This window comes from Pseudophryne corroboree, chromosome 7 (assembly GCF_028390025.1).
Source record: "Pseudophryne corroboree isolate aPseCor3 chromosome 7, aPseCor3.hap2, whole genome shotgun sequence".
Taxonomy (NCBI): Eukaryota; Metazoa; Chordata; class Amphibia; order Anura; family Myobatrachidae; genus Pseudophryne; species Pseudophryne corroboree.
This window is the reverse complement of record NC_086450.1, coordinates 67,398,494-67,414,477: the sequence shown is the minus strand read 5'-3', so window position 1 is coordinate 67,414,477 and position 15,984 is coordinate 67,398,494. Positions and strand designations below refer to the sequence as shown.

General features: G+C 41.7%; 1 protein-coding gene across 4 annotated transcripts in view; it reads right to left on the bottom strand.

Annotated features, from left to right (window-relative positions):
- Window positions 1–15,984, bottom strand: part of HDAC4 (histone deacetylase 4) — a 249,405-nt gene that overhangs the window by 39,319 nt on the left and 194,102 nt on the right. For all 4 annotated transcript variants that reach the window (XR_010181903.1, XM_063933265.1, XM_063933267.1 and 1 more), the window contains 6 exons: window positions 14,510–14,758; window positions 14,214–14,400; window positions 14,003–14,136; window positions 13,761–13,866; window positions 13,330–13,376; window positions 12,933–13,040 (listed from right to left, as the gene is read on the bottom strand). Coding sequence is in view for 3 of the 4 variants with exons in the window: in XM_063933265.1 (XP_063789335.1) it covers window positions 12,933–13,040; window positions 13,330–13,376; window positions 13,761–13,866; window positions 14,003–14,136; window positions 14,214–14,400; window positions 14,510–14,758 (831 nt within the window). In the remaining variant the exon portion in view is untranslated. The remainder of the gene's footprint in view (window positions 1–12,932; window positions 13,041–13,329; window positions 13,377–13,760; window positions 13,867–14,002; window positions 14,137–14,213; window positions 14,401–14,509; window positions 14,759–15,984) is intronic.

Sequence of the window (15,984 nt, the reverse complement as noted above, 5' to 3'; positions counted from 1 at the left end):
ATACAGAGGGAAACTTCACCTACACAGATATTACTTATAGGATGCAGAGGGAAACGTCACCTACACAGATATTACTTATAGGATGCAGAGGGAAACCTCACCTATACAAATGTAATTTATAGGATACAGAGGGAAACTTCACCTACACAGATATTACTTATAGGATACAGAGGGAAACTTCACCTACACAGGTGTAATTTATAGGATACAGAGGGAAACCTCACCTATACAGATGTAATTTATAGGATACAGAGGGAAACTTCACCTACACAGATATTACTTATAGGATACAGAGGGAAACTTCACCTACACAGATATTACTTATAGGTTGCAGAGCGAAACCTCACCTATACAAATGTAATTTATAGGATACAGAGGGAAACCTCACCTACACAGATATTACTTATAGGATACAGAGGGAAACTTCACCTACACAGATGAAATTTATAGGATACAGAGGGAAACTTCACCTACACAGATATTACTTATAGGATACAGAGGGAAACTTCACCTACACAGATATTACTTATAGGATGCAGAGGGAAACCTCACCTACACAGATGTCACTTATAGGATGCAGAGGGAAACCTCACCTACACAGATATTACTTATAGGATGCAGAGGGAAACCTCACCTACACAGATGAAATTTATAGGATACAGAGGGAAACTTCACCTACACAGATATTACTTATAGGATACAGAGGGAAACTTCACCTACACAGATATTACTTATAGGATGCAGAGCGAAACCTCACCTACACAGATATTACTTATAGGATACAGAGGGAAACTTCACCTACACAGATATTACTTATAGGATGCAGAGGGAAACCTCACCTACACAGATATTACTTATAGGATACAGAGGGAAACCTCACCTACACAGATGTCACTTATAGGATGCAGAGGGAAACTTCACCTACACAGATATTACTTATAGGATACAGAGGGAAACTTCACCTACACAGATATTACTTATAGGATGCAGAGGGAAACCTCACCTACACAGATGTAATTTATAGGATACAGAGTGTCAAAGTCAAAAATATTACATAGAGAGACCATATAAACTGCACACATATAAGTCGCTATACTTGCAAATATGCGCAGCGAGCACAGCAATATATGGAAACACACGCATTTGCTCGGACATGGCACAGAGATGGATTCGGCACTTGTTTCATACAGTACATGGTTATAATAATGAACAGCACCAGACATCATGGAGATTTAGAATTGGCTAATGAATTAATGTCATGGATGTGTATCATTCGAACCGAACCAGATAAACACATCATGTTTGGTATTGAAGCAAGCAGAATCAGGTGTGGGTTAGTTTGAGGCCTGTTGTGTTGTTGTGGGACATTGCAGCGGATAGATATGATTATATGTATAAAAGCTAAGATCATATTGTTAGAACAATATGATGCTCAAGACAACCTTTTACTAAGTTTTCAGGGCTGAACCTGATTAGCATATACAAAGAGAATGGTGACTCAGTACAAAGGAGAAAGAAAGACCCCTCCCCCAGGTACTGGTCAAACAGGAGGGTAGTGGTCAGGTGTGGCCTCAGAGAACAGATGTAATGTAGCTACACTCACAGACACACACACAGCTACCTGGCACCAAGCAGCATGGCGGCTGAATCCCCAGGACATCTTCCAAACTAAAGGCTAAGTATTGAACCTCACATGGCTAGATAAGGAAACAGATAGATTGCTTTCTGGTTTAAATAGGATATTGTAACTTGGTTGTGTGATTGTTGGGTGTTTGTGGATACTCTGTGAAGTCCGTGATGAATTGGAACAGTATACAATCTGTAGCATAATATTTGTGGTATTTGTTTGCCTATGGAGATTTAAAATAGATTGTGCTGGTTAGTTATAATATATATATCCTGTTAATCATAAATACCACCATGCAGTTACGTTTGTGTTAATTACATTGTGATCTGGTCTTGTGATGAATATGCTCTGGTTATTGAGATACTGAAGTTGTTTGGGATGTGAAATTATGAGATGGTTCTAGGAAGTTGGATTACATTGTGAAAGGTGTTTTAGATGGTTTGGAATTGTAAAATCAGAACATATGCATTGTTTTGAGGCTTGGACATTTTGGAAGAAAATGGAGTCTTGTGTTTTCTGCTATGTGATTGTGGTTTAGTATAGAGTGCCATGTGTTTGGACCTGCAAATCTAAAATGGCTGCTGCTGGATGTCTTCCCCTCCCCCTTTCAGGCATGTGGTGCAGTCTTTAGAATTATGGGAGGTTTCTCAAAATGGAGTCTAGCTTCCATCCCATGCTGTATTCAGCATTGACTAACTGCGCAGCGATTGTCTCTCACATGTGTAGTTTTATCTGCAACCATGTTGTCTCTTATTTAATGTTATCATTGTCTTACTGTGAGCCAATTTCTCTCATCTCTCTCTCTCTCTCTCTCTCTCTCTCTCTCTCTCTCTCTCCTCTTTTCTCTTATATCTCTCATAGTATTATAGTATTGTATTGTATTGCATTTAGGTCAGTGTAGTATTGTCTTTTTGTATTTATTGTTTAGTTCTGTGGTTAGGAAGTCTTTGTTATATTGTAGTGTATCATTTGTACTGTTATCCCCTTTTACAAGTATATTAGATATAATACAGTTAATAGGCCTTGGAACCTAAACCAGTATCTGTGTATTTTCTATAGTGTTAAGTGTTCACTTGAGCGTCGGTGACGCTCAAGCAGCTTTGTAGTTAGTCAGGTTACACAAGGTTGCACTTACACCCTGTACTCACATTAAGGTATTCAGTGTATTTCATTGGTATAAGGTTTTATCATAAAGGTATAGTGTTGTGAGCGTCTGCATCGCTGGTGACCTCCTCGTGGTCTCGAGCGTAAGCTACGCCATAGCGAATCATTACCCTAGACATAACCAATAACGTGTCCTGTGATCGCTGGGCCGTGAGCGAACGTGACGCTTGAGCGTCTCGCCTACGGCTGAGCGATCGTTACGCAACTAGCGTACCATTACGGTACTTCTTAAGTAAACAGCGTACAGTGTTCTTAGCTTCATAAAGGGTTGTTATAAGGCAAAGGAATTTAGCATTGTCAATTGCGGGCTCGTCCTATACTTCTCATATCTGCACTAGGTAGATCAGCAGACATTATCCCTCCAGCAAAGGGTGGGAGGTTGTCTCACAGTGCTGACGGGATAAGCGTCTGCTTCGCTTAGATAAAGAGTGCTGAAGGAACCCGGTAACCGGAGGTAAGAACAGTACGCTATTGTCTTTGAAAATCTGGTTTTTATTTCAATTTGGTGCCAACTACACACTCAGGCCTAGAATAACTTTAGGAGTTTTGAATGATGACTTTCTTTGTGACAAGAGGCCGCATGGTCTGTCCACCATTTTGTGTGACCCTCATGGAGGTGGAAGGGGGAGGAGCAGCGGCCATTTTGGGAAGGTCAAAAAAAATTTTTTTTTTTTCTGAGCGGCTGGTTTTCAGTTGACTCAGGAAACAATCAGCCATCCACTGTCAAAAAGAAATCATCATTTAATGAGGTTTTTTTTTTATGCATTTATTTAATCTATATCATAGTCAATCATAAGTAATAGTGATTGGTACTTATATGTAATTTCATATGCGTGTGCTTACATCAATGTATGTTATTAGATTAAATTTAGAATTGCATTTTCATCTGTGTAAGTTTCACATCTCACATTCCTGTTTGCCAATTTTATAGTTGATAGAAAGTGCTAAAAAGAGATTTGCTGTTATTTCATAGTAGAGGTGATAGTTAAAGTATAGAACAAACACACGGTTTGTCTGAGATACAAGGCAGTCAGTGTGGATTGCGGTAGATGATCAGGGATCACCTACATTGATAAATAAATATATTGTGTTACGGTGGATCCTTTGCATTGCGTACACGTGTCGCTAACAAAGACTAGCGTACGCAATCCAAAAGGCAGACGCACGCAGCGTTCATTACGCAACGTAGCGTCCGGTTACGCCCACGTAGCTCAAGTTGTGATAAAGTGAAGTAACGCAAAGGCGATAAGTAACGCACAGCGATAAGTAACGCACAGCGGTAGATAACGCGAAGCGGTAAATAACGCAAATCTATTTTTAGAAAATCTGAAATTTAGTTTAACAGATCCTGCTCCTAATTGGTAACACTGTTGGGCTAAAGACAAATTTCTGCGCAGAAATAGATATAGAAACAAAAGTGTACATGTGTTGAGTGAGTGTGTTTTGTATACAAAAGTTTATATAACTTTAAGGTGGAACCAAAAGGAAAGCCGGGTACTCGTCAAGGGACATACGTGTAAGTGACATATACGGTGGCCAGGGAGGCATCCCTGGTTAAATAATATTTGAGCATTAGAGTATAGCGGACCATAAGGTAACAAGACCAGGAGGTCATAAGGTAACAAGACCAGGAGGTCATAAGGTAACAAGACCAGGAGGTCATAAGGTAACAAGACCAGGAGGTCGTAAGGTAAAAGGTCCGCTATAAAAGTCCAGTGGCACAACGCCTGGGGTGTTGGTGCAGAACCCATATAGGCCATACAAGCTCTGGCTGAAGGAATCGCAGCCGGAAACATAGATTCCATTGATCTTTCAGTACATGACAAGTAGTGCTCGTATACTGAACGATTGGACCGCACGTTATTGTGTGCAGTAGTTAGTAATCTGACCTAATACCATTAGAGTAAAGTGGTCACAAACGCTATCTGTACATTCTGACGTGATTTGTGTAATTTTTTATTTTTGGAAGGGAAGTTCGCTGGTCACTCAGGAACTATCTAACAACCCCAACTTTACTGGAAAGAGTAAGTGTCCTGCGGGTAACCCTCATATGTTCCAGTAAACTAAAGGTTCACAGGGGCCCTAGGTTGGGTCCAGCAGCTCTGGCTACAGTGATTGCAGCACAGGCCAACGTGGGCGAGAAGTAAGTGGGGTACTTGATAAACCACCACCGCCGGCCTGCCCAAGGACATCTTGGTTTGTTTGTAAGGGTTCGCTGAAAGCCTTGATATTCAAGGAGGAATAGGCAACGCCTGCAGATTATGGGGGCCATTTGTTCAGGTAGGGGGCGATCAACCTCGGTTCGGGTTGATTCAGAGAACCGATCCATCGGGTCGGCACGATATGTGATGTGTAAGAAATATGGAAATCACGCTGAAGTTTTATGTGATGAATGGGAGAGAATGACTGTACAAGACAGGGACAAATTCCCAAGAATAGGTAGCTTCAGTCCAGTAGTGTTACAAAATTTAAGGAGGAGGATAAGTCTCATTGAACCAACGAAGAGACAAAATAAACATTATGAATATTTACAGTTATGGCAACAGGAAAGTGAATTACAAAAAGAGTCTATTGACTTTTCTGACTCTTATCTTGAGAGGAGAGATATGGCAGCAGGAGAGGAGTCGATTGCGGAGAGAAAAGCACAAAGGTGGAACAATAAAAACGCTCTTAGCAACTGTAATATAGATTATAAGGATAAGTGTAATAAATGTAACCATGATTATTGTAATACTGTTGAATGTACAACTATTAACCTGTGCAAGCTGCACCCCATGTCAAACCTCCCTCAGGAATACAAACAAGAAAGTGAGCCCAGAACGATGTCAGCACCTCTTCCAGAAGCCATCCTACAAGACATCCAGGTGGACACGACCAAATTGGTAAAGGCAATAATCAAACCCCCTAACGGAGGGTCAGGTGAGGTCGTGTCCACAGGTACGTACAATGTTTTATATCACGCACAAACAAATGTACCCCATATTATAAGACCAAAACAAGGTGATGTGATTGAGTTTAGTCCTGTCAGGGTGATCACAGTCCCCAATGGGAAGACTGACGATCAGGGAACCATTCCCGTCAAGGACAGTGCAATGCGCCATCCCTGGTCCCGAACAGAATTGAGATCAATCATGTCTGATTACCCAGATCCTAGGAAAGATCTAACTGTATGATCAAAGATTCACAGAAGGTATATCAACTCCCTAGACAACGACATAATCATGGTATCCAAGGAATCAGGTAGGTACAGGGAAAGCGGTTGATGGTGATGAGCATCCAAGCGTTTGAGGAGGCATCAAATCAACCAAAACCCCAGGCCATTGGCACATGGAGGAACTTAAGGATTTGTGATCTGTGCAAAAGAGAAGGGCATTGTGCTAGCAACTGTAATAACCCACATAAAGTTAGACCCCCTAGACCAAGAAATGAGCAAAATTACAATACACACCATTATAATCAAGGATCACATAGGCAGGAAAGGTGATTATTAGGAATGGAGGCAAGCCTGAAGTAACGGTTAATGAAGTGGGAGGTCATTCACTAAAGACACAGGAATGACCAGGTGAAAAGTTGTAAATGTATTTGTGAAAAATGTTTTTCTCTCCCTCTCTCTATCCCCATCTCTGACGATTATTGGTAAGAATTCAAACATTGCATATTCGCTTGGTCCTTGCAGAAGTCTACCAAACCCCAGCATGACCTATCCACCACAATGTATTCTGGCCAGATACAGACAGTGGAATAATGCAAGTGCTGGTGGGGAGGGACTGCTCAAGGAAACCATTAGACACGTAGATACGACAGCCAAATAGTCTGACAATGTTTTCTTAATGTTGACAATGTTTAAAAATGCTTTGTTTCTCTTCTCTTATTGATGGTTATTGTCGAGTTATGTAATGTATATATGCACATGAATTGTTCTCTATCTCTTTTGTTTTTATTTTCTCTCTCTTCTCACTCATGTTTCCATGATTTAAAGATGGTATGTCACCCCTCAGTTGGACCAATGGTAATGCCAGATTTTTGCTCCTTACAGAAAGATCGTCGGTTAGGAAGGAATATTGCATCACCAGAATGATCGTTTTTGAAGACTGAGAGACAACACCTTTGAGAGGACAGCAGAACAAGAAGAACAACAAGACGAGAGAACTTATTATCGTAACGAGTTCTCTCCCCCTCAAACTGATTTTCTTATGCCCCATTTACAAATTTCTTCTTTTCTCCTCCTGTAAGATGGACTTGCCCCAAGAGACTGTGATATGGATTTTTCCCGTTAACCATGATGTTGACCAGAGCAGTCTGTTTCGGTGAGAGTACCAGTGAGGTCGAGAAAGGATCCAGAAAGGTCCTGATGACTGAGACGGAGGTGTAAATTTCCAATAGCAACCCAATCACCAAGCAAAGGCGAGTACCGGGCACGATCTAACAACCATGTTATTTGTAAACAACTGTGATGGATTGTTAGCTGAAGAAAATTGTATCTGTAGGCTCTGTGATAATCTGGTTGAAGATGGATGCATAAAGAAATGCCAATCTAGTTTTAATATCCATATAGACCGGCATCCATTGAGTGACTATCACTCCTTAGTGGGTAACGTGTTAAACCAAACAGATTGTTGGGTATGCTCTCAAGTACCTCAGGGTCATAGTAAATCAGGGCTAGTACCATTTCCTTTAACGGTAGGGGAGGTACTTGAGCTAAAGGGTGGGAGACCGGTGGACCGGAGGTTTAACATCTCCAGCCCTCCTAGTTTGAAGCTCCACCAATACCATGTGGATAGGTCCCTCTTATGTTTTAACATCTCCAATCCCAGAAAACCGGGAAATTGGGAAGTGTCATGGAGCAACCTTACCATGACCTTTTCACACAGAGCAGATAGAATGCCTACAGATACAGAGCTCGTACGCCACATAGCCAGTAGAGGAAAATCTTTCCGGTATCGATATACCTTAGGAAATAGGATTACTAGAGTTGGAGAGGTATCACCAGGATACTGTGCACATATCGTACAAACTGATACGTGTATTAAGCAGATGGAAGAATTAGGGTCAGGAGATTTCACCTGGAAGGTTTGTAACATGGTCATGTCCTTCTCCGTCCCTTATGTTCTCCCCGATGACGCATATTTCATATGCGGGAGAAAGGCGTATGAGCGGCTTGCCCCAAACCCTGAAGGGTTGTGTTGTATTGGAAAAGTACTACCTGAGGTAATGAGTCTAAGGAGTGAGGAAACCGTAATTAACCTGGATTTGATTTATGACCCAATGATAGAAACCAGAATGTGATGAAAATGCGATTATACGGTCCGTTTCTTTCACCTGTTTTTCTGCTTTTCTCCCAGATACAAAGACCCCCTTGGACGAGGAAGCTGACGAGACGAGATGTATACAGACAACAGACAAGCACCAAAGAAGAAGATTTGACAACTTTAAATATGGACACTTGATGAACTTTGCCATGGATCCCCAGTTTCCCTAGTATCTTTAAACTCACGCTAGCCCAACATTTTTGTAAATCTGATGGCTCAGACAAAGCTATTTGCTCATGCCTAAGGAGCAATACAGCGCAAAGAAGACGACTCTCAACAGATACCGAACACAACCTCAACGACAGATGTACATTTCCCTGACATAGAATATCATTGCATTCTCCATAAGTGTTCTTTATCTTCATCTCTACAACCCTCAGGTAATAACACACATAGTCGACAGGGAATACAGGCACAGATATCAGCAACCACATACCTCCCCCATTCATGTATCATCAACTAAAATGTGCTCCCCCATTTTGTTACAACCACAGCCGAAATGAGCTCGGTAAAGTTTGACAGCCCATCCACAGACCCTTAGTACGGGATAAGAAGGAATTCAAATGTATACTTCGCAATACCTCGAAGCTTGATGTACAACACGTACGGCACGATGATACATGACCCCCCCCAAACATGGATTCATACACACATGCTTCTGCTTTCTCACTAGGTCATACCCTCTTCACACCTTCTCCTCTCTCCTCCCTTACCCAACCATGGAAATGTATTAACCCCTGACATATATTTTTCTCTTTTTGAAATGTTTTAGGAAGTGGCAGTTATTGGTGACTGCCAAAGGGTGGACTGTCAAAGTCAAAAATATTACATAGAGAGACCATATAAACTGCACACATATAAGTCGCTATACTTGCAAATATGCGCAGCGAGCACAGCAATATATGGAAACACACGCATTTGCTCGGACATGGCACAGAGATGGATTCGGCACTTGTTTCATACAGTACATGGTTATAATAATGAACAGCACCAGACATCATGGAGATTTAGAATTGGCTAATGAATTAATGTCATGGATGTGTATCATTCGAACCGAACCAGATAAACACATCATGTTTGGTATTGAAGCAAGCAGAATCAGGTGTGGGTTAGTTTGAGGCCTGTTGTGTTGTTGTGGGACATTGCAGCGGATAGATATGATTATATGTATAAAAGCTAAGATCATATTGTTAGAACAATATGATGCTCAAGACAACCTTTTACTAAGTTTTCAGGGCTGAACCTGATTAGCATATACAAAGAGAATGGTGACTCAGTACAAAGGAGAAAGAAAGACCCCTCCCCCAGGTACTGGTCAAACAGGAAGGTAGTGGTCAGGTGTGGCCTCAGAGAACAGATGTAATGTAGCTACACTCACAGACACACACACAGCTACCTGGCACCAAGCAGCATGGCGGCTGAATCCCCAGGACATCTTCCAAACTAAAGGCTAAGTATTGAACCTCACATGGCTAGATAAGGAAACAGATAGATTGCTTTCTGGTTTAAATAGGATATTGTAACTTGGTTGTGTGATTGTTGGGTGTTTGTGGATACTCTGTGAAGTCCGTGATGAATTGGAACAGTATACAATCTGTAGCATAATATTTGTGGTATTTGTTTGCCTATGGAGATTTAAAATAGATTGTGCTGGTTAGTTATAATATATATATCCTGTTAATCATAAATACCACCATGCAGTTACGTTTGTGTTAATTACATTGTGATCTGGTCTTGTGATGAATATGCTCTGGTTATTGAGATACTGAAGTTGTTTGGGATGTGAAATTATGAGATGGTTCTAGGAAGTTGGATTACATTGTGAAAGGTGTTTTAGATGGTTTGGAATTGTAAAATCAGAACATATGCATTGTTTTGAGGCTTGGACATTTTGGAAGAAAATGGAGTCTTGTGTTTTCTGCTATGTGATTGTGGTTTAGTATAGAGTGCCATGTGTTTGGACCTGCAAATCTAAAATGGCTGCTGCTGGATGTCTTCCCCTCCCCCTTTCAGGCATGTGGTGCAGTCTTTAGAATTATAGGAGGTTTCTCAAAATGGAGTCTAGCTTCCATCCCATGCTGTATTCAGCATTGACTAACTGCGCAGCGATTGTCTCTCACATGTGTAGTTTTATCTGCAACCATGTTGTCTCTTATTTAATGTTATCATTGTCTTACTGTGAGCCAATTTCTCTCATCTCTCTCTCTCTCTCTCTCTCTCTCTCTCTCTCTCTCTCTCTCTCTCTCTCTCTCTCTCCTCTTTTCTCTTATATCTCTCATAGTATTATAGTATTGTATTGTATTGCATTTAGGTCAGTGTAGTATTGTCTTTTTGTATTTATTGTTTAGTTCTGTGGTTAGGAAGTCTTTGTTATATTGTAGTGTATCATTTGTACTGTTATCCCCTTTTACAAGTATATTAGATATAATACAGTTAATAGGCCTTGGAACCTAAACCAGTATCTGTGTATTTTCTATAGTGTTAAGTGTTCACTTGAGCGTCGGTGACGCTCAAGCAGCTTTGTAGTTAGTCAGGTTACACAAGGTTGCACTTACACCCTGTACTCACATTAAGGTATTCAGTGTATTTCATTGGTATAAGGTTTTATCATAAAGGTATAGTGTTGTGAGCGTCTGCATCGCTGGTGACCTCCTCGTGGTCTCGAGCGTAAGCTACGCCATAGCGAATCATTACCCTAGACATAACCAATAACGTGTCCTGTGATCGCTGGGCCGTGAGCGAACGTGACGCTTGAGCGTCTCGCCTACGGCTGAGCGATCGTTACGCAACTAGCGTACCATTACGGTACTTCTTAAGTAAACAGCGTACAGTGTTCTTAGCTTCATAAAGGGTTGTTATAAGGCAAAGGAATTTAGCATTGTCAAGAGGGAAACTTCACCTACACAGATATTACTTATAGGGTACAGAGGGAAACTTCACCTACACCGATATTACTTATAGGTTGCAGAGCGAAACCTCACCTATACAAATGTAATTTATAGGATACAGAGGGAAACTTCACCTACACAGATATTACTTATAGGATACAGAGGGAAACTTCACCTACACAGATATTACTTATAGGATGCAGAGCGAAACCTCACCTACACAGATATTACTTATAGGATACAGAGGGAAACTTCACCTACACAGATATTACTTATAGGATGCAGAGGGAAACCTCACCTACACAGATATTACTTATAGGATACAGAGGGAAACCTCACCTACACAGATGTCACTTATAGGATGCAGAGGGAAACTTCACCTACACAGATATTACTTATAGGATACAGAGGGAAACTTCACCTACACAGATATTACTTATAGGATGCAGAGGGAAACCTCACCTACACAGATATTACTTATAGGATGCAGAGGGAAACCTCACCTATACAAATGTAATTTATAGGATACAGAGGGAAACTTCACCTACACAGATATTACTTATAGGATACAGAGGGAAACTTCACCTACACAGATGTAATTTATAGGATACAGAGGGAAACCTCACCTACACAGATGTAATTTATAGGATACAGAGGGAAACTTCACCTACACAGATATTACTTATAGGGTACAGAGGGAAACTTCACCTACACAGATATTACTTATAGGTTGCAGAGCGAAACCTCACCTATACAAATGTAATTTATAGGATACAGAGGGAAACCTCACCTACACAGATATTACTTATAGGATACAGAGGGAAACTTCACCTACACAGATGAAATTTATAGGATACAGAGGGAAACTTCACCTACACAGATATTACTTATAGGATACAGAGGGAAACTTCACCTACACAGATATTACTTATAGGTTGCAGAGCGAAACCTCACCTATACAAATGTAATTTATAGGATACAGAGTGAAACCTCACCTACACAGATATTACTTATAGGATACAGAGGGAAACTTCACCTACACAGATGAAATTTATAGGATACAGAGGGAAACTTCACCTACACAGATATTACTTATAGGATACAGAGGGAAACTTCACCTACACAGATATTACTTATAGGATGCAGAGGGAAACCTCACCTACACAGATGTCACTTATAGGATGCAGAGGGAAACCTCACCTACACAGATGAAATTTATAGGATACAGAGGGAAACCTCACCTACACAAATGTCACTTATAGGATGCAGAGGGAAACCTCACCTACACAGATATTACTTATAGGATACAGAGGGAAACCTCACCTACACAGATATTACTTATAGGATGTAGAATGTGTGTAAATTATAAAATAAAAAAAAGAATTCTGGTCCTGAGCGACAGTCCCCCGACCACAGTGTCTTCAAACAATAATTTGCACATCAAATATACATGAGGATTGCACGGACATATATGTAAAGGTTTTAGATACAAAGGGCCTGATTCGGAGTTGGGGGTAAAGCAATTAAAAGTAACTCTGCACCTGGACAATACAGTGCTGCGCTGCAGGTGGGGGAGATGTAACATGTGCAGAGAGATTTGAATGGGAGGTGTGTGTCCAAAGTGAAATTTAAATTGCACTGTAAAAGTAAAGCTGTCCAGCATTTTAGGCTGCAGGCAAAACCAGCCAATATTTATCCGTCACGCAAAAATAATAAATGCATTTGCACCCCTTGCATTGCAACATAGGTTGACCTTGTGCACACTAACCTGCTCCTTTTTGCTTTGCTCCCAACTCACAACCAAACCCAAACTATATAACCATACATGACTGAACTGGATTTTTCTTTACCGGATTTGTAGTGGGGCCCATAAGTGTACTGGACTGCAAGAAGACCTGTCCAAATGCTACACCTATCCACGGAGGGCGATTCTGAGGCACTTACTTTCAACTCTCCAGCCACCACCTTGGAGGCAAGTTCCACTACACATCCCACTGCTAGGCGAGCTGCTCCGGACGAATGGACCTCATTCCATATGGTATCACTGTCGACCTGAGACAGAAGAAGAGACATCATCGCAGTTAAGCCAACAAGAAAGCATGGACTGGAAACAAATGTTGGAAAACGAATTTGACAGACTTGGGATATCACAGGAAGGGATACAATCCATTAAAAACTTATCAGTTTCCAAGATGCAAATAGATCACCCTGCTGGGAGATTTAATTATCCCCGATACATTTTCCATGGTCTTCTGCCTAGAGTCAGCTTGAAAGACTTTGCCTCCAAGTACTAAATATCAAGATAAAATGCACTGAAAGCAGCAGCAGAAGAAACACTCACCCCAACCCCGCCACATGGTAGACGGACGAACATGGAGGTCAAAGATCCTGCATGAGGAAAGGGGAACGGTTAGTGGAGAGCGGTTAGTGGCGCAGCACAAATAAGGGCCTATTACATAAAGCACAAAACATCGCTTCAAGTAAACAGAAGCACCACAACACCGACACCTGTACTGAGCCTATTTCTCAACACTCCACAAAGCATAGATACAGATGCAGTCTTTTTAGGAATTACAGGTAAGAAAATAAGGTGGAAGGCATGTGACGGTATATATTGCCAGCATTCATTACACATGTTCTATCTAAAAGGCAGATACATATCAATCAGGCATATTTACAGTCTATCTACAAATCCAAGGGAGGAAACTGCCGTATGTTTGGGATCACAGAGAATACAGTACACGCAGACAAGGCGTGAAGACAGCACTTTACCCTCTAGTTTTTGCCGATTCAAAGGGTTGGTGCCGTAGAGCAGAGTATGTGCCTCGGAGTGTACGCTCTGCAGTTCCTCCAGGGTCGCTTTTCTCCCCCGTATACACTGCACTCAACAATGGAGACAAGAGAGCGGAGTGATTAATAAGAATCTGTCTGTAATGCTGATTTAGAGAGGGCATAAAATCCACAAGAAAATGGAGTATAGGCGGCGGAACCTTATTGGAGAAGAGGATGCTTACCTCACACATGCTACGCAGACCAGTCTCTTGGAGCCTTGACCAGATGCTTTGTATTCGCCCAGCATGCTCGGGGTGGCTGTTTGTGTTCCCGCAGATGCACTGATGTTTTTGCATCAATGTGTCATACACAAGTCCTGCAAGAAAGTCAACTGGTCACGGCACGTTCCACTAGTCGCACCCTTCCCTAAAACATCCAATAATAGGACTGAACCTGTGGTAAATCGAGGTTTGCTGGGTGTTTCTTGAACAGACATGGGGAAGGAGGCGGAGGCTGGTGAGGACTGAGCTCTTGAAAGAGGTCTGTGCCCACTGAAGGGTACCACTAAGCCAGCTGCTTCCATTGAGGCCTGGTAGTTCCTCAGCTGGTGTATGCGCTGCTGCTCCAGTAAAAGTGTTTGCTGCAAAAACAAAGAAATGAATGTCTTCATAACATACAATCCGCAAAGTTGAATTACTACAAAGAAACATAAAAAAGCACAGGGAGCCCCGGATTTGTTGGTCTAGTACCTGCCGGAATAGAAGGTCTTGGTCAGTCTGTATTTGATTCTGTTCTAGCTCCTGCGTGTTGGTTTCATCCTCGCTCTCCTCTCTCTCCTGCTTCACACGCACAACACTCCCAATACTCTGCTCCTTATGCTCCGACGCATGCTCCGTATAGGTCTCCTCGTGGAGAGCCTGGTGCTCCCTCAGCTCCTCCTCCGTCTCCTCAGGGTGGCTTTCGTGTTGTCGAGAAACCTCATTTACTTTAGGAATCATCTGAAATGAGAACATAAAACCACATGACAGAGGAGGAAGACCCTAAATCAGGAGACACACATAGGAATGACCATGGGACGAGGAAGAGAAAGAACGCAAAAAAAGTGAAATGAGAATATAGACCTCAAGGTTGCTCAATGTGTAGCCCTCAGGCATTTGTGAAACTACACATCCCAGCATGCCCTGCAACAGTTTTGCCATTAAGGAATGCTAAAACTGTGGCAGGGCATGCTGAGATGTATAGTTCTACAGCAGCTGGAGGGCTGCATGTTGTGCACACCTGCTATAGAGGAAAGATAGTCAGCTCAGTCACAATGCCCAATATATAAAGGGCCCCATACACTAGAGCGACTATGCCCGATTTCAGCCCAATTCGGGCATTCGGCCCGATATATTGGGTGAAATCTGGCATTTTTGAGGTGTCCCCGATTCGATGCGCGTTCCTGTGAGCATCGGATCGGATCATCCAGATTGAATGTGCTGCACATTCAATCAGGTCCGACCTGGGGGCACGGCTGGGATCGCCCAGGATACATCGGATGCAAAAGGACAGCATCCAATGTATCCTGGCCGATCCTACCCCCCGGGAGGCTGCCGGGGTGATCGCCTGCGATCGCCTCCAACATGCGGTCGGATAAGTGTAAAAACCAACAGACCTAAAATAGAAGGAGTGTGTTATAAGATCATTAAGATGGTGTTGGAGGAATTTTCATACATGGAGAGAAAGTACAGAATCAACTCTAATTCTTATACAGGTTGAGTATCCCATATCCAAATATTCCGAATTTTTTTTGAGTGAGAGTGTTTTCTGATGGCTCAATGTACACAAACTTTGTTTAATACACAAAGTTAGTAAAAATATTGTATTAAATGACCTTCAGGCTGTGTGTATAAGGTATATATGAAACATAAATACATTCTGTGGTTAGACTTGGGTACCATCACCATGATATCTCATTATGGTATGCAATTATTCCAAAATACGGAAAAATCCCATATCCAAAATACTTCTGGTCCCAGGCATTTTGGATAATGGATACTCAACCTGTATAAAATGATCATGCTTTTTAACCTTATGTGTTTGAACGAAACACAGAAATGTACAGGAATAATACTGTCGCTCAACAAGGCGTACCATTCTGAAATATCAAAGGAGAGGACCCTTCCTCTAGAATGGCGATCTGTGCCTTAGAAAAGAGGACTCCCTTTTAAAATAAGGGTACCAC